A 22,500-nucleotide genomic window follows, 5' to 3' on the forward strand; every position below is an offset into this window, starting at 1 on the left:
AGGGAGTTTCTCTTTAACTAACTCTAACCCAGATCACTGATCTGCCAGGAGTCTAGGAGAGACAGGGAGTTTCTCTTTAACTAACTCTAACCCAGATCACTGACCTGCCAGGAGTCTAGGAGAGACAGGGAGTTTCTCTTTAACTAACTCTAACCCAGATCACTGATCAGCCAGGAGTCTAGGAGAGACAGGGAGTTTCTCTATAACTAACTCTAACCCAGATCACTGATCTGCTAGGAGTCTAGGAGAGACAGGGAGTTTCTCTATAACTAACTCTAACCCAGATCACTGATCAGCCAGGAGTCTAGGAGAGACAGGGAGTTTCTCTTTAACTAACTCTAACCCAGATCACTGATCAGCCAGGTGTCTAGGAGAGACAGGGAGTTTCTCTATAACTAACTCTAACCCAGATCACTGACCTGCCAGGAGTCTAGGAGAGACAGGGAGTTTCTCTTTAACTAACTCTAACCCAGATCACTGATCTGCCAGGAGTCTAGGAGAGACGGGGAGTTTCTCTATAACTAACTCTAACCCAGATCACTGATCAGCCAGGAGTCTAGGAGAGACGGGGAGTTTCTCTATAACTAACTCTAACCCAGATCACTGATCTGCCAGGAGTCTAGGAGAGACAGGGAGTTTCTCTTTAACTAACTCTAACCCAGATCACTGATCAGCCAGGAGTCTAGGAGAGACGGGGAGTTTCTCTTTAACTAACTCTAACCCAGATCACTGATCAGCCAGGAGTCTAGGAGAGACAGGGAGTTTCTCTTTAACTAACTCTAACCCAGATCACTGACCTGCCAGGAGTCTAGGAGAGACAGGGAGTTTCTCTTTAACTAACTCTAACCCAGATCACTGATCAGCCAGGAGTCTAGGAGAGACAGGGAGTTTCTATAACTAACTCTAACCCAGATCACTGATCTGCCAGGAGTCTAGGAGAGACAGGGAGTTTCTCTTTAACTAACTCTAACCCAGATCACTGACCTGCCAGGAGTCTAGGAGAGACAGGGAGTTTCTCTTTAACTAACTCTAACCCAGATCACTGATCTGCCAGGAGTCTAGGAGAGACAGGGAGTTTCTCTTTAACTAACTCTAACCCAGATCACTGACCTGCCAGGAGTCTAGGAGAGACAGGGAGTTTCTCTTTAACTAACTCTAACCCAGATCACTGATCAGCCAGGAGTCTAGGAGAGACAGGGAGTTTCTCTTTAACTAACTCTAACCCAGATCACTGACCTGCCAGGAGTCTAGGAGAGACAGGGAGTTTCTCTATAACTAACTCTAACCCAGATCACTGATCAGCCAGGAGTCTAGGAGAGACAGGGAGTTTCTCTATAACTAACTCTAACCCAGATCACTGATCTGCTAGGAGTCTAGGAGAGACAGGGAGTTTCTCTATAACTAACTCTAACCCAGATCACTGATCAGCCAGGAGTCTAGGAGAGACAGGGAGTTTCTCTTTAACTAACTCTAACCCAGATCACTGACCTGCCAGGAGTCTAGGAGAGACAGGGAGTTTCTCTTTAACTAACTCTAACCCAGATCACTGATCTGCCAGGAGTCTAGGAGAGACGGGGAGTTTCTCTATAACTAACTCTAACCCAGATCACTGATCAGCCAGGAGTCTAGGAGAGACAGGGAGTTTCTCTTTAACTAACTCTAACCCAGATCACTGACCTGCCAGGAGTCTAGGAGAGACAGGGAGTTTCTCTTTAACTAACTCTAACCCAGATCACTGATCTGCCAGGAGTCTAGGAGAGACGGGGAGTTTCTCTATAACTAACTCTAACCCAGATCACTGATCAGCCAGGAGTCTAGGAGAGACAGGGAGTTTCTCTATAACTAACTCTAACCCAGATCACTGATCTGCCAGGAGTCTAGGAGAGACAGGGAGTTTCTCTTTAACTAACTCTAACCCAGATCACTGATCAGCCAGGAGTCTAGGAGAGACAGGGAGTTTCTCTTTAACTAACTCTAACCCAGATCACTGATCAGCCAGGAGTCTAGGAGAGACAGGGAGTTTCTCTTTAACTAACTCTAACCCAGATCACTGACCTGCCAGGAGTCTAGGAGAGACAGGGAGTTTCTCTTTAACTAACTCTAACCCAGATCACTGATCAGCCAGGAGTCTAGGAGAGACAGGGAGTTTTCTATAACTAACTCTAACCCAGATCACTGATCTGCCAGGAGTCTAGGAGAGACAGGGAGTTTCTCTTTAACTAACTCTAACCCAGATCACTGACCTGCCAGGAGTCTAGGAGAGACAGGGAGTTTCTCTTTAACTAACTCTAACCCAGATCACTGATCTGCCAGGAGTCTAGGAGAGACAGGGAGTTTCTCTTTAACTAACTCTAACCCAGATCACTGATCTGCCAGGAGTCTAGGAGAGACAGGGAGTTTCTCTTTAACTAACTCTAACCCAGATCACTGATCAGCCAGGAGTCTAGGAGAGACAGGGAGTTTCTCTTTAACTAACTCTAACCCAGATCACTGATCTGCCAGGAGTCTAGGAGAGACAGGGGTTTCTCTATAACTAACTCTAACCCAGATCACTGATCAGCCAGGAGTCTAGGAGAGACAGGGAGTTTCTCTTTAACTAACTCTAACCCAGATCACTGATCTGCCAGGAGTCTAGGAGAGACAGGGAGTTTCTCTTTAACTAACTCTAACCCAGATCACTGATCTGCCAGGAGTCTAGGAGAGACAGGGAGTTTCTCTTTAACTAACTCTAACCCAGATCACTGATCAGCCAGGAGTCTAGGAGAGACAGGGAGTTTCTCTATAACTAACTCTAACCCAGATCACTGATCTGCCAGGAGTCTAGGAGAGACAGGGAGTTTCTCTATAACTAACTCTAACCCAGATCACTGATCTGCCAGGAGTCTAGGAGAGACAGGGAGTTTCTCTTTAACTAACTCTAACCCAGATCACTGATCAGCCAGGAGTCTAGGAGAGACAGGGAGTTTCTCTATAACTAACTCTAACCCAGATCACTGATCTGCCAGGAGTCTAGGAGAGACAGGGAGTTTCTCTTTAACTAACTCTAACCCAGATCACTGATCAGCCAGGAGTCTAGGAGAGACAGGGAGTTTCTCTTTAACTAACTCTAACCCAGATCACTGATCAGCCAGGAGTCTAGGAGAGACGGGGAGTTTCTCTTTAACTAACTCTAACCCAGATCACTGATCTGCCAGGAGTCTAGGAGAGACAGGGAGTTTCTCTTTAACTAACTCTAACCCAGATCACTGATCTGCCAGGAGTCTAGGAGAGACGGGGAGTTTCTCATGCAGAGCCAGGAGTCTAACCCGGGGATCACTGAGAGCCAGGAGTCTAGGAGAGACAGGGAGTTTCTCATGCAGAGCCAGGAGTCTAGACGGGGAGTTTCACATGCAGAGCCAGGAGTCTAGGAGAGACGGGGAGTTTCTCATTTAAGCCAGGAGTCTAACCCAGATCACTGATCAGCCAGGAGTCTAGGAGAGACAGGGAGTTTCTCATTTAAGCCAGGAGTCTAACGGGGAGTTTCACTGCAGAGCCAGGAGTCTAGGAGAGACGGGGAGTTTCACATGCAGAGCCAGGAGTCTAGGAGAGAACCCAGAGTTTCACTGATCAGCCAGGAGTCTAGGAGAGACAGGGAGTTTCACATGCAGAGCCAGGAGTCTAGGACCCAGACGGGGAGTTTGATCTGCCAGGAGTCTAGGAGAGACGGGGAGTTTCACATGCAGAGCCAGGAGTCTAGGAGAGACAGGGAGTTTCACATGCAGAGCCAGGAGTCTAGGAGAGACGGGGAGTTTCACATGCAGAGCCAGGAGTCTAGGAGAGACGGGGAGTTTCACATGCAGAGCCAGGAGTCTAGGAGAGACGGGGAGTTTCACATGCAGAGCCAGGAGTCTAGGAGAGACGGGGAGTTTCACATGCAGAGCCAGGAGTCTAGGAGAGACGGGGAGTTTCACATGCAGAGCCAGGAGTCTAGGAGAGACAGGGAGTTTCACATGCAGAGCCAGGAGTCTAGGAGAGACAGGGAGTTTCACATGCAGAGCCAGGAGTCTAGGAGAGACGGGGAGTTTCACATGCAGAGCCAGGAGGAGATCTGACACACTCTCATTGACTTCAGACTGACATAATCCAGGAATCAGTTGTCTGAATCAGAGGGCATTATTATATTTGACAAAGATATTTTACTGAGTGATGTTGTAGAATCCAGTCACTCCCCTCTCGTGGTTTGGCGACAGTTTGGAATAACACGTTTTAAGGTCTGTCTGCTTGTTTTACGACTTAGGCAACATTTTCCTATGATTGTAAGCTGTAGTTAACTCTGTGCAATGAGGTAGAGAAATAACAACTTCTAGAAAGAGGTAGGGAAAGTAGAGCTTCTTAACCCGGTAGGGAAAGTAGAGCTTCTTAACGTGGTAGGGAAAGTAGAGCTTAACGCGGTAGAGGAAGTAGAGCTTCTTACGTGGTAGGGAAACGTGGTAGGGAAAGTAGAGCTCCTTAACGAGGTAGGGAAAGTAGAGCTTATTAACGCTAGAGTAGAGAAAGTAGGAAAGTAGAGCTTCTTAACGCGAGGTAGGGAAAGTAGAGGTAGGGAAAGTAGAGCTTCTTAACGCTGTAGGGAAACGCTGTAGGGAAAGTAGAGAGGTAGGGAAAGTAGAGCTTCTTAACGAGGTAGGGAAAGTAGAGCTTCTTAACGAGGTAGGGAAAGTAGAGCTTCTTAACGCTGTAGGGAAAGTAGAGCTTCTTAACGAGGTAGGGAAAGTAGAGTAGGGAAAGTAGAGCTTCTTAACGAGGTAGGGAGAAACGAGGTAGAGCTTCTTAACGCTAGAGTAGGTAGGGAAAGTAGAGCTTCTTAACGCGGTAGGGAAAGTAGAGCTTCTTAACGCTGTAGGGAAAGTAGAGCGAGGTAGGGAAAGTAGAGCTTCTTAACGAGGTAGGGAAAGTAGAGCTTAACGCTGTAGGGAAAGTAACGCTGTAGGTAAAAGTAGAGCATCTTAACGCGGTAGGGAAAGTAAGAGCTGTAGAGAAGGTCTTTAACGCGGTAGGGAAAGTAGAGCTTCTTAACGAGGTAGGGAAAGTAGAGCTTCTTAACGTTAGTAGGTAGGGAAAGTAGAGAGGTAGGGAAAGTAGAGCTTCTTAACGCCTTATGGAAAGTAGAGCTTCTTAACAGTGAGGTTAGTAGGAGGTAGGTGTTGGAAGGTAGAGCTGAGCTTAACGTGCAGTGAGGTTAGTAGAAAGTAGAGCTTCTTAACGAGGTAGGGAGGGGCTTAGTGGTTAGAGATGATAGGATAGATGAGAGAGTAGTAGGAGAGAGAGAGCAAAGATTGTGACGGTGCGTGACTGTGTAGGGTGAGTGGTTAGGGTTGGAAAGGGAGACAGAAAGGAGAACAAAGTAGTGATCAGAGACCTGGAGAGGTGTTGCAGTGAGGTTAGTAGGTGAGCAGAGACCTGGAGAGGTGTTGCAGTGAGGTTAGTAGGTGAGCAGAGACCTGGAGAGGTGTTGCAGTGAGGTTAGTAGGTGAGCAGAGACCTGGAGAGGTGTTGCAGTGAGGTTAGTAGGTGAGCAGAGACCTGGAGAGGTGTTGCAGTGAGGTTAGTAGGTGAGCAGAGACCTGGAGAGGTGTTGCAGTGAGGTTAGTAGGTGAGCAGAGACCTGGAGAGGTGTTGCAGTGAGGTTAGTAGGTGAGCAGAGACCTGGAGAGGTGTTGCAGTGAGGTTAGTAGGTGAGCAGAGACCTGGAGAGGTGTTGCAGTGAGGTTAGTAGGTGAGCAGAGACCTGGAGAGGTGTTGCAGTGAGGTTAGTAGGTGAGCAGAGACCTGGAGAGGTGTTGCAGTGAGGTTAGTAGGTGAGCAGAGACCTGGAGAGGTGTTGCAGTGAGGTTAGTAGGTGAGCAGAGACCTGGAGAGGTGTTGCAGTGAGGTTAGTAGGTGAGCAGCCTCTGGTAAAGATGAGGACAAGCGTATTGCCTGCCTTGTGAGTTCGAGGGGACTGGGAAAGAGTGAGGTCAAATGTAGCAAGGAGGGAAAGCGAGAGTTGGAAAGACATTAATCAGTATTCGGTCATGTTTCCGATCACCTTGCCCTGATTAAAAGCAGTGGTTCGCGCTTTCAGTTTCACGCGAATGCTGCCATCAATCCACGGTTTCTGGTTTGGGAATGTTTTAATTGTTGCTATGGGAACGACATCTTCAACGCACGTTCTAATGAACTCGCACACCGAATCAGCGTATTCGTCAATGTTGTCGTCTGACGCAATACGAAACATATCCCAGTCCACGTGATGGAAGCAGTCTTGGAGTGTGGAGTCAGCTTGGTCAGACCAGCGTTGAACAGACCTCAGCGCGGGAGCCTCTTGTTTTAGCTTCTGCCTGTAGGCAGGGATCAACAAAATGGAGTCGTGGTCAGCTTTCCCGAAAGGGGGGCGGGGCAGGGCCTTATATGCGTTGCGGAAGTTAGAATAGCAATGATTCAAGGTTTTACCAGTCCTGGTCTTGTTTTCAGATTGGCCTTGTTAAATTCCCCAGCTACAATGAATGCAGCCTCCGGATATATGGATTCCAGTTTGCAAAGAGTCAAATAAAGTTCATTCAGAGCCATCGATGTGTCTGCTTGGGGGGGGGAATATATACGGCTGTGATTATAATCGAAGAGAATTCTCTTGGTAGATAATGCGGTCGACATTTGATTGTGAGGAATTCTAAATCAGGTGAACAGAAGGACTTGAGTTCCTGTATGTTGTTGTGACCACACCACGTCTCGTTAACCATAATGCATACGCCCCCGCCCCTCTTCTTACCAGAAAGATGTTTGTTTCTGTCGGCGCGATGCGTGGAGAAACCAGCTGGCTGCACCGACTCCGATAGAGTCTCTCAAGTGAGCCTTGTTGTAAAGAAACTGGACATTGGCGAGTAGTATGCTAGGGAGTGGCACGCGATGTGCCCGTCTCCAGAGCCTAACCAGCAGACCGCTCCGTTTGCCTCTTTTACGACGTCGTTGTTTTGGGTCGCAGGCTGGGATCCATTCCGTTGTCCTGGGTGAAAGGCAGTACACAGGATCCGCTTCGTGAAAGTCATATTCTTGGTCGTACTGATGGTGAGTTGACGCTGATCTTATATTCAGTAGTTCTTCTCGACTGTATGTAATGAAACCTAAGATGACCTGGGGTACTAATGTAAGAAATAACACGTAAAAAAACAAAAAACTGCATAGTTTCCTAGGAACGAAGCGAGGCGGCCATCTCTGTCTGCGCCGGAGGTAAAACCAGCAGGTAGCCTAGTGGTTAGAGTGTTGGACTAGTAACCAGCAGGTAGCCTAGTGGTTAGAGTGTTGGACTAGTAACCAGCAGGCAGCCTAGTGGTTAGAGCGTTGGACTAGTAACCAGCAGGCAGACTATTGGTTAGAGTGTTGGACTAGTAACCAGCAGGTAGCCTAGTGGTTAGAGTGTTGGACCAGTAACCAGCAGGTAGCCTTGTGGTTAGAGCGTTGGACTAGTAACCAGCAGGTAGCCTAGTGGTAAGAGCAGGTAGCCTAGTGGTTAGAGCATTGGACTAGTAAACAGCAGGCAGCCTAGTGGTTAGAGTGTTGGACAAGTAACCAGCAGGTAGCCTAGTTGTTAGAGTGTTGGACCAGTAACCAGCAGGTAGCCTAGTGGTTAGAGCGTTGGACTAGTAACCAGCAGGTAGCCTAGTGGTTCGAGCGTTGGACCAGTAACCAGCAGGTAGCCTAGTGGGTAGAGCGTTGGACTAGTAACCAGCAGGTAGCCTAGTGGTTAGAGCGTTGGACTAGTAACCAGCAGGTAGCCTAGTGGTTAGAGCGTTGGACTAGTAACCAGCAGGTAGCCTAGTGGTTAGAGCGTTGGACCAGTAACCAGCAGGTAGCCTAGTGGTTAGAGCGTTGGACTAGTAACCGAAAGGTTGCAATATAGAATCCCTGAGATGAAAGGTACAAATCTGTCTTTCTGCCCCTGAACAAGGCAGTTAACCCTCTGTTCCTAGACCAGTTAACCCACTGTTCCTAGACCAGTTAACCTACTGTTCCTAGGCAGTTAACCCACTGTTCCTAGACCAGTTAACCCACTGTTCCTAGACCAGTTAACCTACTGTTCCTAGGCAGTTAACCCACGGTTCCTAGACCAGTTAATCTACTGTTCCTAGACCAGTTAACCCACTGTTTCTAGACCAGTTAACCCACTGTTCCTAGACCAGTTAACCCTCTGTTCCTAGACCAGTTAACCCACTGTTCCTAGACCAGTTAACCCACTGTTTCTAGACCAGTTAACCCACTGTTCCTAGACCAGTTAACCCACTGTTCCTAGACCAGTTAACCCACAGTTCCTAGACCAGTTAATCCACTGTTCCAAGACCAGTTAACCCACTGTTCCTAGACCAGTTAACCCACCATTCCTAGACCAGTTAACCCACTGTTCCTAGACCAGTTAACCCACTGTTCCTAGACCAGTTAACCTACTGTTCCTAGACCAGTTAACCCACTGTTTCTAGACCAGTTAACCCACTGTTCCTAGACCAGTTAACCCACTGTTCCTAGACCAGTTAACCCACCGTTCCTAGACCAGTTAACCCACTGTTCCTAGACCAGTTAACCCACTGTTCCTAGACCAGTTAACCCACTGTTCCTAGACCAGTTAACCTACTGTTCCTAGACCAGTTAACCCACTGTTCCTAGACCAGTTAACCTACTGTTCCTAGACCAGTTAACCCACTGTTTCTAGACCAGTTAACCCACTGTTTCTAGACCAGTTAACCCACTGTTCCTAGACCAGTTAACCTACTGTTCCTAGGTTCAGTTAACCCACCGTTCCTAGACCAGTTAACCCACCGTTCCTAGACCAGTTTAACCCAGGTTAGGTTTGACCGATTTTAACCCATTTGGACCAGTTAACCCAGTTTAGACCAGTTAACCCACCGTTCCTAGACCAGTTAACCTCCATGGTAGCCACCGTTCCAGTTAACCCATGTGCTTCCAGACCAGTTAACCCATCTCCATGAGCTGATGGTCTCCATGGTAGACCAGTTGGGCTATGTGTTCCAGACCAGTTCATCCAATCTCCTAGACCAGTTAACCCATGGTCTCCATGGTAGCCTGCAGTTGGGCTATGTGCTTCCAGGTTAGGTTCATCCACTGTCTCCATGAGCTGATGGTCTCCATGGTAGCCTGCAGTTGGGCTATGTGCTTCCAGGTTAGGTTCATCCAATCTCCATGAGCTGATGGTCTCCATGGTAGCCTGCAGTTGGGCTATGTGCTTCCAGGTTAGGTTCATCCAATCTCCATGAGCTGATGGTCTCCATGGTAGCCTGCAGTTGGGCTATGTGCTTCCAGGTTAGGTTCATCCAATCTCCATGAGCTGATGGTCTCCATGGTAGCCTGCAGTTGGGCTATGTGCTTCCAGGTTAGGTTCATCCAATCTCCATGAGCTGATGGTCTCCATGGTAGCCTGCAGTTGGGCTATGTGCTTCCAGGTTAGGTTCATCCAATCTCCATGAGCTGATGGTCTCCATGGTAGCCTGCAGTTGGGCTATGTGCTTCCAGGTTAGGTTCATCCAATCTCCATGAGCTGATGGTCTCCATGGTAGCCTGCAGTTGGGCTATGTGCTTCCAGGTTAGGTTCATCCAATCTCCATGAGCTGATGGTCTCCATGGTAGCCTGCAGTTGGGCTATGTGCTTCCAGGTTAGGTTCATCCAATCTCCATGAGCTGATGGTCTCCATGGTAGCCTGCAGTTGGGCTATGTGCTTCCAGGTTAGGTTCATCCAATCTCCATGAGCTGATGGTCTCCATGGTAGCCTGCAGTTGGGCTATGTGCTTCCAGGTTAGGTTCATCCAATCTCCATGAGCTGATGGTCTCCATGGTAGCCTGCAGTTGGGCTATGTGCTTCCAGGTTAGGTTCATCCAATCTCCATGAGCTGATGGTCTCCATGGTAGCCTGCAGTTGGGCTATGTGCTTCCAGGTTAGGTTCATCCAATCTCCATGAGCTGATGGTCTCCATGGTAGCCTGCAGTTGGGCTATGTGCTTCCAGGTTAGGTTCATCCAATCTCCATGAGCTGATGGTCTCCATGGTAGCCTGCAGTTGGGCTATGTGCTTCCAGGTTAGGTTCATCCAATCTCCATGAGCTGATGGTCTCCATGGTAGCCTGCAGTTGGGCTATGTGCTTCCAGGTTAGGTTCATCCAATCTCCATGAGCTGATGGTCTCCATGGTAGCCTGCAGTTGGGCTATGTGCTTCCAGGTTAGGTTCATCCAATCTCCATGAGCTGATGGTCTCCATGGTAGCCTGCAGTGCAGTTGGGCTATGTGCTTCCAGGTTAGGTTCATCCAATCTCCATGAGCTGATGGTCTCCATGGTAGCCTGCAGTTGGGCTATGTGCTTCCAGGTTAGGTTCATCCCATCTCCATGAGCTGATGGTCTCCATGGTAGCCTGCAGTTGGGCTATGTGCTTCCAGGTTAGGTTCATCCAATCTCCATGAGCTGATGGTCTCCATGGTAGCCTGCAGTTGGGCTATGTGCTTCCAGGTTAGGTTCATCCAATCTCCATGAGCTGATGGTCTCCATGGTAGCCTGCAGTTGGGCTATGTGCTTCCAGGTTAGGTTCATCCAATCTCCATGAGCTGATGGTCTCCATGGTAGCCTGCAGTTGGGGACAACATGTAATGTACATCAGGCTTTAGTCTACAGGAGGACTCAAATCATCATATCTATTCATAGCAGTGGAAACTGGATATCAACAAGCTATTTAGGTCAGGTGTGTGTGTGTGTGTGTGTGTGTGTGTGTGTGTGTGTGTGTGTGTGTGTGTGTGTGTGTGTGTGTGTGTGTGTGTGTGTGTGTGTGTGTGTGTGTGTGTGTGTGTGTGTGTGTGTGTGTGTGTGTGTGTGTGTGTGTGTGTGTGTGTGTGCGTTCAAGGGCACCGCAGCGGAACTTTCCACCCTAGAATAGGACCATAGAACTATAAACCACACGATCACTCTGTTTCCAACCGGTTGTACATGACATATCAACATGACTGGTACAGGACATATCAACATGACTGGTACAGGACATATCAACATGACTGGTACAGGACATATCAACATGACTGGTACAGGACATATCAACATGACTGGTACAGGACATATCAACATGACTGGTACAGGACATATCAACATGACTGGTACAGGACATATCAACATGACTGGTACAGGACATATCAACATGACTGGTACAGGACATATCAACATGACATATCAACAGGACATATCAACATGACTGGTACAGGACATATCAACATGACTGGTACAGGACATATCAACATGACTGGTACAGGACATATCAACATGACTGGTACAGGACATATCAACATGACTGGTACAGGACATATCAACATGACTGGTACAGGACATATCAACATGACTGGTACAGGACATATCAACATGACATATCAACATGACTGGTACAGGACATATCAACATGACATATCAACATGACTGGTACAGGACATATCAACATGACTGGTACAGGACATATCAACATGACTGGTACAGGACATATCAACATGACATATCAACATGACTGGTACAGGACATATCAACATGACTGGTACAGGACATATCAACAGGACATATCAACCTGACTGGTACAGGACATATCAACATGACTGGTACAGGACATATCAACATGACTGGTACAGGACATATCAACATGACTGGTACAGGACATATCAACATGACTGGTACAGGACATATCAACATGACTGGTACAGGACATATCAACAGGACATATCAACCTGACTGGTACAGGACATATCAACATGACATATCAACATGACTGGTACAGGACATATCAACATGACTGGTACAGGACATATCAACAGGACATATCAACCTGACTGGTACAGGACATATCAACATGACTGGTACAGGACATATCAACATGACTGGTACAGGACATATCAACATGACTGGTACAGGACATATCAACATGACTGGTACAGGACATATCAACCTGACTGGTACAGGACATATCAACATGACTGGTACAGGACATATCAACATGACTGGTACAGGACATATCATCATGACTGGTACAGGACATATCAACAGGACATATCAACATGACTGGTACAGGACATATCAACATGACTGGTACAGGACATATCAACATGACTGGTACAGGACATATCAACAGGACATATCAACATGACTGGTACAGGACATATCAACATGACTGGTACAGGACATATCAACAGGACATATCAACATGACTGGTACAGGACATATCAACATGACTGGTACAGGACATATCAACATGACTGGTACAGGACATATCAACATGACTGGTACAGGACATATCAACCTGACTGGTACAGGACATATCAACAGGACATATCAACATGACTGGTACAGGACATATCAACATGACTGGTACAGGACATATCAACATGACTGGTACATGACATATCAACATGACTGGTACAGGACATATCAACATGACTGGTACAGGACATATCAACCTGACTGGTACAGGACATATCAACATGACTGGTACAGGACATATCAACATGACTGGTACAGGACATATCAACATGACTGGTACAGGACATATCATCATGACTGGTACAGGACATATCAACAGGACATATCAACCTGACTGGTACAGGACATATCAACATGACTGGTACAGGACATATCAACATGACTGGTACAGGACATATCAACAGGACATATCAACCTGACTGGTACAGGACATATCATCATGACTGGTACAGGACATATCAACATGACTGGTACAGGACATATCAACATGACATATCAACATGACTGGTACAGGACATATCAACATGACTGGTACAGGACATATCATGACTGGTACAGGACATATCAACATGACTGGTACAGGACATATCAACATGACATATCAACATGACTGGTACAGGACATATCAACATGACTGGTACAGGACATATCAACATGACATATCAACATGACTGGTACAGGACATATCAACATGACTGGTACAGGACATATCAACATGACTGGTACAGGACATATCAACATGACATATCAACATGACTGGTACAGGACATATCAACATGACTGGTACAGGACATATCAACATGACTGGTACAGGACATATCAACATGACTGGTACAGGACATATCAACATGACTGGTACAGGACATATCAACATGACTGGTACAGGACATATCAACAGGACATATCAACATGACTGGTACAGGACATATCAACATGACTGGTACAGGACATATCAACATGACTGGTACAGGACATATCAACATGACTGGTACAGGACATATCAACCTGACTGGTACAGGACATATCAACCTGACTGGTACAGGACATATCAACATGACATATCAACCTGACTGGTACAGGACATATCAACCTGACTGGTACAGGACATATCAACATGACTGGTACAGGACATATCAACATGACTGGTACAGGACATATCAACATGACTGGTACAGGACATATCAACATGACTGGTACAGGACATATCAACATGACTGGTACAGGACATATCAACATGACTGGTACAGGACATATCAACATGACATATCAACATGACTGGTACAGGACATATCAACATGACTGGTACAGGACATATCAACCTGACTGGTACAGGACATATCAACCTGACTGGTACAGGACATATCAACATGACTGGTACAGGACATATCATCATGACTGGTACAGGACATATCAACATGACTGGTACAGGACATATCATCAGGACATATCAACATGACTGGTACAGGACATATCAACATGACTGGTACAGGACATATCAACATGACTGGTACAGGACATATCAACAGGACATATCAACATGACTGGTACAGGACATATCAACATGACTGGTACAGGACATATCAACATGACTGGTACAGGACATATCAACAGGACATATCAACATGACTGGTACAGGACATATCAACATGACTGGTACAGGACATATCAACATGACTGGTACAGGACATATCAACATGACTGGTACAGGACATATCAACCTGACTGGTACAGGACATATCAACAGGACATATCAACATGACTGGTACAGGACATATCAACATGACTGGTACAGGACATATCAACATGACTGGTACATGACATATCAACATGACTGGTACAGGACATATCAACATGACTGGTACAGGACATATCAACATGACTGGTACAGGACATATCAACCTGACTGGTACAGGACATATCAACATGACTGGTACAGGACATATCAACATGACTGGTACAGGACATATCAACATGACTGGTACAGGACATATCATCATGACTGGTACAGGACATATCAACAGGACATATCAACCTGACTGGTACAGGACATATCAACATGACTGGTACAGGACATATCAACATGACTGGTACAGGACATATCAACAGGACATATCAACCTGACTGGTACAGGACATATCATCATGACTGGTACAGGACATATCAACATGACTGGTACAGGACATATCAACATGACATATCAACATGACTGGTACAGGACATATCAACATGACTGGTACAGGACATATCAACATGACTGGTACAGGACATATCAACATGACTGGTACAGGACATATCAACATGACTGGTACAGGACATATCAACATGACTGGTACAGGACATATCAACATGACTGGTACAGGACATATCAACATGACTGGTACAGGACATATCAACATGACATATCAACCTGACTGGTACAGGACATATCAACATGACATATCAACATGACTGGTACAGGACATATCAACATGACTGGTACAGGACATATCAACCTGACTGGTACAGGACATATCAACATGACTGGTACAGGACATATCAACATGACTGGTACAGGACATATCAACATGACTGGTACAGGACATATCAACATGACTGGTACAGGACATATCAACAGGACATATCAACATGACTGGTACAGGACATATCAACATGACTGGTACAGGACATATCAACCTGACTGGTACAGGACATATCAACATGACTGGTACAGGACATATCAACCTGACTGGTACAGGACATATCAACATGACTGGTACAGGACATATCAACATGACATATCAACATGACTGGTACAGGACATATCAACAGGACATATCAACATGACTGGTACAGGACATATCAACCTGACTGGTACAGGACATATCAACAGGACATATCAACAGGACATATCAACATGACTGGTACAGGACATATCAACATGACTGGTACAGGACATATCAACATGACTGGTACAGGACATATCAACCTGACTGGTACAGGACATATCAACATGACTGGTACAGGACATATCAACATGACTGGTACAGGACATATCAACATGACTGGTACAGGACATATCAACATGACTGGTACAGGACATATCAACATGACTGGTACAGGACATATCAACATGACATATCAACATGACTGGTACAGGACATATCAACATGACTGGTACAGGACATATCAACCTGACTGGTACAGGACATATCAACCTGACTGGTACAGGACATATCAACATGACTGGTACAGGACATATCAACATGACTGGTACAGGACATATCAACATGACTGGTACAGGACATATCAACATGACTGGTACAGGACATATCAACATGACTGGTACAGGACATATCAACAGGACATATCAACCTGACTGGTACAGGACATATCAACATGACTGGTACAGGACATATCAACATGACTGGTACAGGACATATCAACATGACTGGTACAGGACATATCAACAGGACATATCAACCTGACTGGTACAGGACATATCAACATGACTGGTACAGGACATATCAACATGACTGGTACAGGACATATCAACATGACTGGTACAGGACATATCAACATGACTGGTACAGGACATATCAACATGACTGGTACAGGACATATCAACATGACTGGTACAGGACATATCAACATGACTGGTACAGGACATATCAACAGGACATATCAACCTGACTGGTACAGGACATATCAACATGACTGGTACAGGACATATCAACATGACTGGTACAGGACATATCAACATGACTGGTACAGGACATATCAACAGGACATATCAACCTGACTGGTACAGGACATATCAACCTGACTGGTACAGGACATATCAACATGACTGGTACAGGACATATCAACAGGACATATCAACCTGACTGGTACAGGACATATCAACATGACTGGTACAGGACATATCAACATGACTGGTACAGGACATATCAACATGACTGGTACAGGACATATCAACATGACTGGTACAGGACATATCAACCTGACTGGTACAGGACATATCAACATGACTGGTACAGGACATATCAACATGACTGGTACAGGACATATCAACAGGACATATCAACCTGACTGGTACAGGACATATCAACATGACTGGTACAGGACATATCAACAGGACATATCAACATGACTGGTACAGGACATATCAACATGACTGGTACAGGACATATCAACCTGACTGGTACAGGACATATCATCATGACTGGTACAGGACATATCAACATGACTGGTACAGGACATATCAACATGACTGGTACAGGACATATCAACATGACATATCAACATGACTGGTACAGGACATATCAACATGACTGGTACAGGACATATCAACATGACATATCAACATGACTGGTACAGGACATATCAACATGACTGGTACAGGACATATCAACATGACTGGTACAGGACATATCAACATGACTGGTACAGGACATATCAACAGGACATATCAACATGACTGGTACAGGACATATCAACAGGACATATCAACATGACTGGTACAGGACATATCAACATGACTGGTACAGGACATATCAACATGACATATCAACCTGACTGGTACAGGACATATCAACATGACTGGTACAGGACATATCAACATGACTGGTACAGGACATATCAACATGACTGGTACATGACATATCAACATGACATATCAACCTGACTGGTACAGGACATATCAACATGACTGGTACAGGACATATCAACATGACTGGTACATGACATATCAACATGACTGGTACAGGACATATCAACCTGACTGGTACAGGACATATCAACATGACTGGTACATGACATATCAACATGACATATCAACCTGACTGGTACAGGACATATCAACATGACTGGTACATGACATATCAACATGACTGGTACAGGACATATCAACCTGACTGGTACAGGACATATCAACATGACTGGTACAGGACATATCAACATGACATATCAACCTGACTGGTACAGGACATATCAACATGACATATCAACCTGACTGGTACAGGACATATCAACATGACTGGTACAGGACATATCAACATGACTGGTACAGGACATATCAACATGACTGGTACAGGACATATCAACATGACTGGTACAGGACATATCAACATGACTGGTACAGGACATATCAACATGACTGGTACAGGACATATCAACATGACTGGTACAGGACATATCAACATGACTGGTACAGGACATATCAACATGACTGGTACAGGACATATCAACCTGACTGGTACAGGACATATCAACATGACTGGTACAGGACATATCAACCTGACTGGTACAGGACATATCAACATGACTGGTACAGGACATATCAACATGACTGGTACAGGACATATCAACCTGACTGGTACAGGACATATCAACATGACTGGTACAGGACATATCAACCTGACTGGTACAGGACATATCAACATGACTGGTACAGGACATATCAACATGACATATCAACCTGACTGGTACAGGACATATCAACATGACTGGTACAGGACATATCAACATGACTGGTACAGGACATATCAACATGACTGGTACAGGACATATCAACATGACTGGTACAGGACATATCAACATGACTGGTACAGGACATATCAACATGACTGGTACAGGACATATCAACCTGACTGGTACAGGACATATCAACATGACTGGTACAGGACATATCAACATGACATATCAACCTGACTGGTACAGGACATATCAACATGACATATCAACCTGACTGGTACAGGACATATCAACATGACTGGTACAGGACATATCAACATGACTGGTACAGGACATATCAACATGACTGGTACAGGACATATCAACATGACTGGTACAGGACATATCAACATGACATATCAACCTGACTGGTACAGGACATATCAACATGACATATCAACCTGACTGGTACAGGACATATCAACATGACTGGTACAGGACATATCAACCTGACTGGTACAGGACATATCAACATGACATATCAACCTGACTGGTACAGGACATATCAACATGACTGGTACAGGACATATCAACCTGACTGGTACAGGACATATCAACATGACTGGTACAGGACATATCAACATGACTGGTACAGGACATATCAACATGACTGGTACAGGACATATCAACATGACTGGTACAGGACATATCAACCTGACTGGTACAGTACATATCAACATGACTGGTACAACATCTCCAACTAGTTATACCAAAATGACAGCTCCTCCTGGTTCAGAGAGACAGCGTGACAGGTTCTGTTTATTCATGATGTTGTGTTTCAGAGGGAGAATGACAGCTCCTCCTGGTTCAGAGAGACAGCGTGACAGGTTCTGCTTTGGGATTGTGTTGCCGGGGCAGCCAGTGATCTGAGTGTTGACTTTGTGACTGTCTGATCACTAAAATATTTAGACCAGCAATACATAATCAATGATTGCTGATTGTGAGTGTGTGTTTGTTTGTTTTAGATTACAAGATTGTTTGAGTAACTCTTCCTCCTCTCCCTGAATGTTTCTGTTAACTCTTCATCTTCCTCCTCTCCCTGAATGTTTCTGTTAACTCTTCATCTTCCTCCTCTCTCTCCCTGAATGTTTCTGTTAACTCTTCCTCCTCTCTCTCCCTGAATGTTTCTGTTAACTCTTCATCTTCCTCCTCTCTCTCCCTGAATGTTTCTGTTAACTCTTCATCTTCCTCCTCTCTCTCCCTGAATGTTTCTGTTAACTCTTCATCTTCCTCCTCTCTCTCTCCCTGAATGTTTCTGTTAACTCTTCATCTTCCTCCTCTCTCTCTGAATGTTTCTGTTAACTCTTCCTCCTCTCTCTCTCTGAATGTTTCTGTTAACCCTTCATCTTCCTCCTCTCTCTCCCTGAATGTTTCTGTTAACTCTTCATCTTCCTCCTCTCTCTCTGAATGTTTCTGTTAACTCTTCCTCCTCTCTCTCTCTGAATGTTTCTGTTAACCCTTCATCTTCCTCCTCTCTCTCCCTGAATGTTTCTGTTAACTCTTCATCTTCCTCCTCTCTCTCCCTGAATGTTTCTGTTAACTCTTCATCTTCCTCCTCTCTCTCTCTCTGAATGTTTCTGTTAACCCTTCATCTTCCTCCTCTCTCTCCCTGAATGTTTCTGTTAACTCTTCATCTTCCTCCTCTCTCTCCCTGAATGTTTCTGTTAACTCTTCATCTTCCTCCTCTCTCTCCCTGAATGTTTCTGTTAACTCTTCATCTTCCCCCTCTCTCTGAATGTTTCTGTTAACTCTTCCTCTTCCTCCTCTCTCTCTCTCTCTGAATGTTTCTGTTAACTCTTCATCTTCCTCCTCTCTCTCTCTGAATGTTTCTGTTAACTCTTCATCTTCCTCCTCTCTCTCTGAATGTTTCTGTTAACTCTTCATCTTCCTCTCTCTCTCTCTGAATGTTTCTGTTAACTCTTCATCTTCCTCCTCTCTCTCTGAATGTTTCTGTTAACCCTTCATCTTCCTCCTCTCTCTCCCTGAATGTTTCTGTTAACTCTTCATCTTCCTCCTCTCTCTCTCTCTGAATGTTTCTGTTAACCCTTCATCTTCCTCCTCTCTCTCCCTGAATGTTTCTGTTAACTCTTCATCTTCCTCCTCTCTCTCCCTGAATGTTTCTGTTAACTCTTCATCTTCCTCCTCTCTCTCCCTGAATGTTTCTGTTAACTCTTCATCTTCCTCCTCTCTCTGAATGTTTCTGTTAACTCTTCCTCTTCCTCCTCTCTCTCTCTCTCTGAATGTTTCTGTTAACTCTTCATCTTCCTCCTCTCTCTCTCTCTGAATGTTTCTGTTAACTCTTCATCTTCCTCTCTCTCTCTCTGAATGTTTCTGTTAACTCTTCATCTTCCTCCTCTCTCTCTGAATGTTTCTGTTAACCCTTCATCTTCCTCCTCTCTCTCCCTGAATGTTTCTGTTAACTCTTCATCTTCCTCCTCTCTCTCCCTGAATGTTTCTGTTAACTCTTCCTCTTCCTCCTCTCTCTCTCTCTGAATGTTTCTGTTAACTCTTCATCTTCCTCCTCTCTCTCCCTGAATGTTTCTGTTAACTCTTCATCTTCCTCCTCTCTCTGAATGTTTCTGTTAACTCTTCATCTTCCTCCTCTCTCTCCCTGAATGTTTCTGTTAACTCTTCCTCCTCTCTCTCCCTGAATGTTTCTGTTAACTCTTCCTCTTCCTCCTCTCTCTCTCTCTGAATGTTTCTGTTAACCCTTCATCTTCCTCTCTCTCTCTCTGAATGTTTCTGTTAACTCTTCATCTCTCTCTCTCTGAATGTTTCTATTAACTCTTCCTCCTCTCTCTCTCTGAATGTTTCTGTTAACTCTTCCTCCTCTCTCTGAATGTTTCTGTTAACTCTTCATCTTCCTCCTCTCTCTCTCTGAATATTTCTGTTAACTCTTCATCTTCCTCCTCTCTCTCTCTCTGAATGTTTCTGTTAACTCTTCATCTTCCTCCTCTCTCTCTCCCTGAATGTTTCTGTTAACTCTTCATCTTCCTCCTCTCTCTCTCCCTGAATGTTTCTGTTAACTCTTCATCTTCCCCTCTCTCTCTTTTTCTCCTAGTTGGAGCGAGTGGGCGGTCAGGAAGTGGTGGTGTATGACCAGAGTTCATCTGACCCCTTGACTCTTCCCTCGGAGGCCTTCCTTACCGTCCTATTGGACAAGCTGGAGAGGAGCTTCCCTTCCGTACACCTGCTCTCAGGTTAGACACACTCACTCAGCCCGTCATCTTCCTCACTGCCTCTCTCTCTCTCCCTCTCTTTCCCTCCTCCCTCCCCCTCCAGCACTTCATCCTCCTCACTGCCTCTCTCTCTCTCCCCTTCCTCTCTTTCCCTCCTCTCTCCCCCTCCAGCCGTCATCTTCCTCACTGCCTCCAGCCCTTCATCTTCTCTGCCCCCCCTCCCCCTTCCTCTCTTCCCCCATTCATCATTAATTCCTCAGCTAACTGAAAATGATAGGACAGCTAACTGAAAATGATAGGTTGAAAATGTTGAATGGGTTAATTGTGACGTGAATGGGTTAAATGAGGATGTGAATGGGTTAAATGAGGATGTGAATGGGTTAAATGAGGATGTGAATGGGTTTGATGAGGATGTGAATGGGGTGAATGAGGACGTGAATGGGTTAAATGAGGATGTGAATGGGTTTGATGCGGACGTGAATGGGTTAAATGAGGATGTGAATGGGGTGAATGAGGATGTGAATGGGTTAAATGAGGATGTGAATGGGTTAAATGAGGATGTGAATGGGTTAAATGAGGACGTGAATGGGTTAAATGAGGACGTGAATGGGTTAAATGAGGATGTGAATGGATTAAATGAGGATGTGAATGGGGTGAATGAGGATGTGAATGGGGTGAATGAGGATGTGAATGGGTTAAATGAGGATGTGAATGGGTTAAATGAGGATGTGAATGGGTTAAATGAGGATGTGAATGGGTTTAATGAGGATGTGAATGGGGTGAATGAGGACGTGAATGGGTTAAATGAGGATGTGAATGGGTTACATGAGGATGTGAATGGGTTAAATGAGGATGTGAATGGGTTTAATGAGGATGTGAATGGGTTTGATGAGTGTATTTACACCAGACAAGTTGTCCAAGTCTCTCGGCTTTATTCTGGACCGCTGTCAGACTTAAAGGGAGCCCCAGATGACATTTAAAAGTACCTTTAGATCCGCTTTCTGTAGTTCCTGTCTCAAACCTCAGGAAGTTGTTTCCTTTCAGATACGCTTCCTGTTTCTATGATGATGACATCAGGTTGGAACTTCCCTCCAAATGAAGAACCGACACCTGTAACATTAGACTTTATCAGACATCAGGTTATCACATGACATCAGACATTATACCTCTCCCTGGAGAGAAGTGAATTATTCTGCTGTTGGTCCTCTGCCCTGACAAACAATTCAGTCAAATGACTCACTGACTCTTAACGACAGGTGCAGTACGTTGCAGTCTGGACATTGATCCGGCAGCTCGTCGGTTGCTATGGGGAAGTGACTGTATTGAAATGAGACTGATCAAACTGTGTCACTCAAACCACTAAGCTTCCACATCCAGTAGAGTCCCTGTTTATTTCCCACAGAGGAAGGTTCCTAACCCTGGATACAATACACAGCTGTACATCCATCCTGTATGTTATAAATCAGATGGGTTCATCAGTATTGCTGTAATGTGAGTGAGGAGGAGTGAGGAGGAGAGAGGTGGAGAGAGGAG

The 22,500-nt window shown here is 45.3% G+C and overlaps 1 protein-coding gene across 3 annotated transcripts in view; it reads left to right on the forward strand.

The window, feature by feature from the left end:
• The window catches only part of LOC124019915 (dual specificity protein phosphatase 16-like), a 71,801-nt gene that overhangs the window by 39,151 nt on the left and 10,150 nt on the right, over positions 1–22,500 (forward strand). For all 3 annotated transcript variants that reach the window (XM_046335357.1, XM_046335359.1, XM_046335358.1), the window contains exon 3: positions 20,850–20,988. In XM_046335357.1, coding sequence (XP_046191313.1) covers positions 20,850–20,988 — 139 coding nt within the window. The remainder of the gene's footprint in view (positions 1–20,849; positions 20,989–22,500) is intronic.

This window comes from Oncorhynchus gorbuscha, unplaced genomic scaffold (assembly GCF_021184085.1).
Source record: "Oncorhynchus gorbuscha isolate QuinsamMale2020 ecotype Even-year unplaced genomic scaffold, OgorEven_v1.0 Un_scaffold_722, whole genome shotgun sequence".
Lineage (NCBI taxonomy): Eukaryota > Metazoa > Chordata > Actinopteri > Salmoniformes > Salmonidae > Oncorhynchus > Oncorhynchus gorbuscha.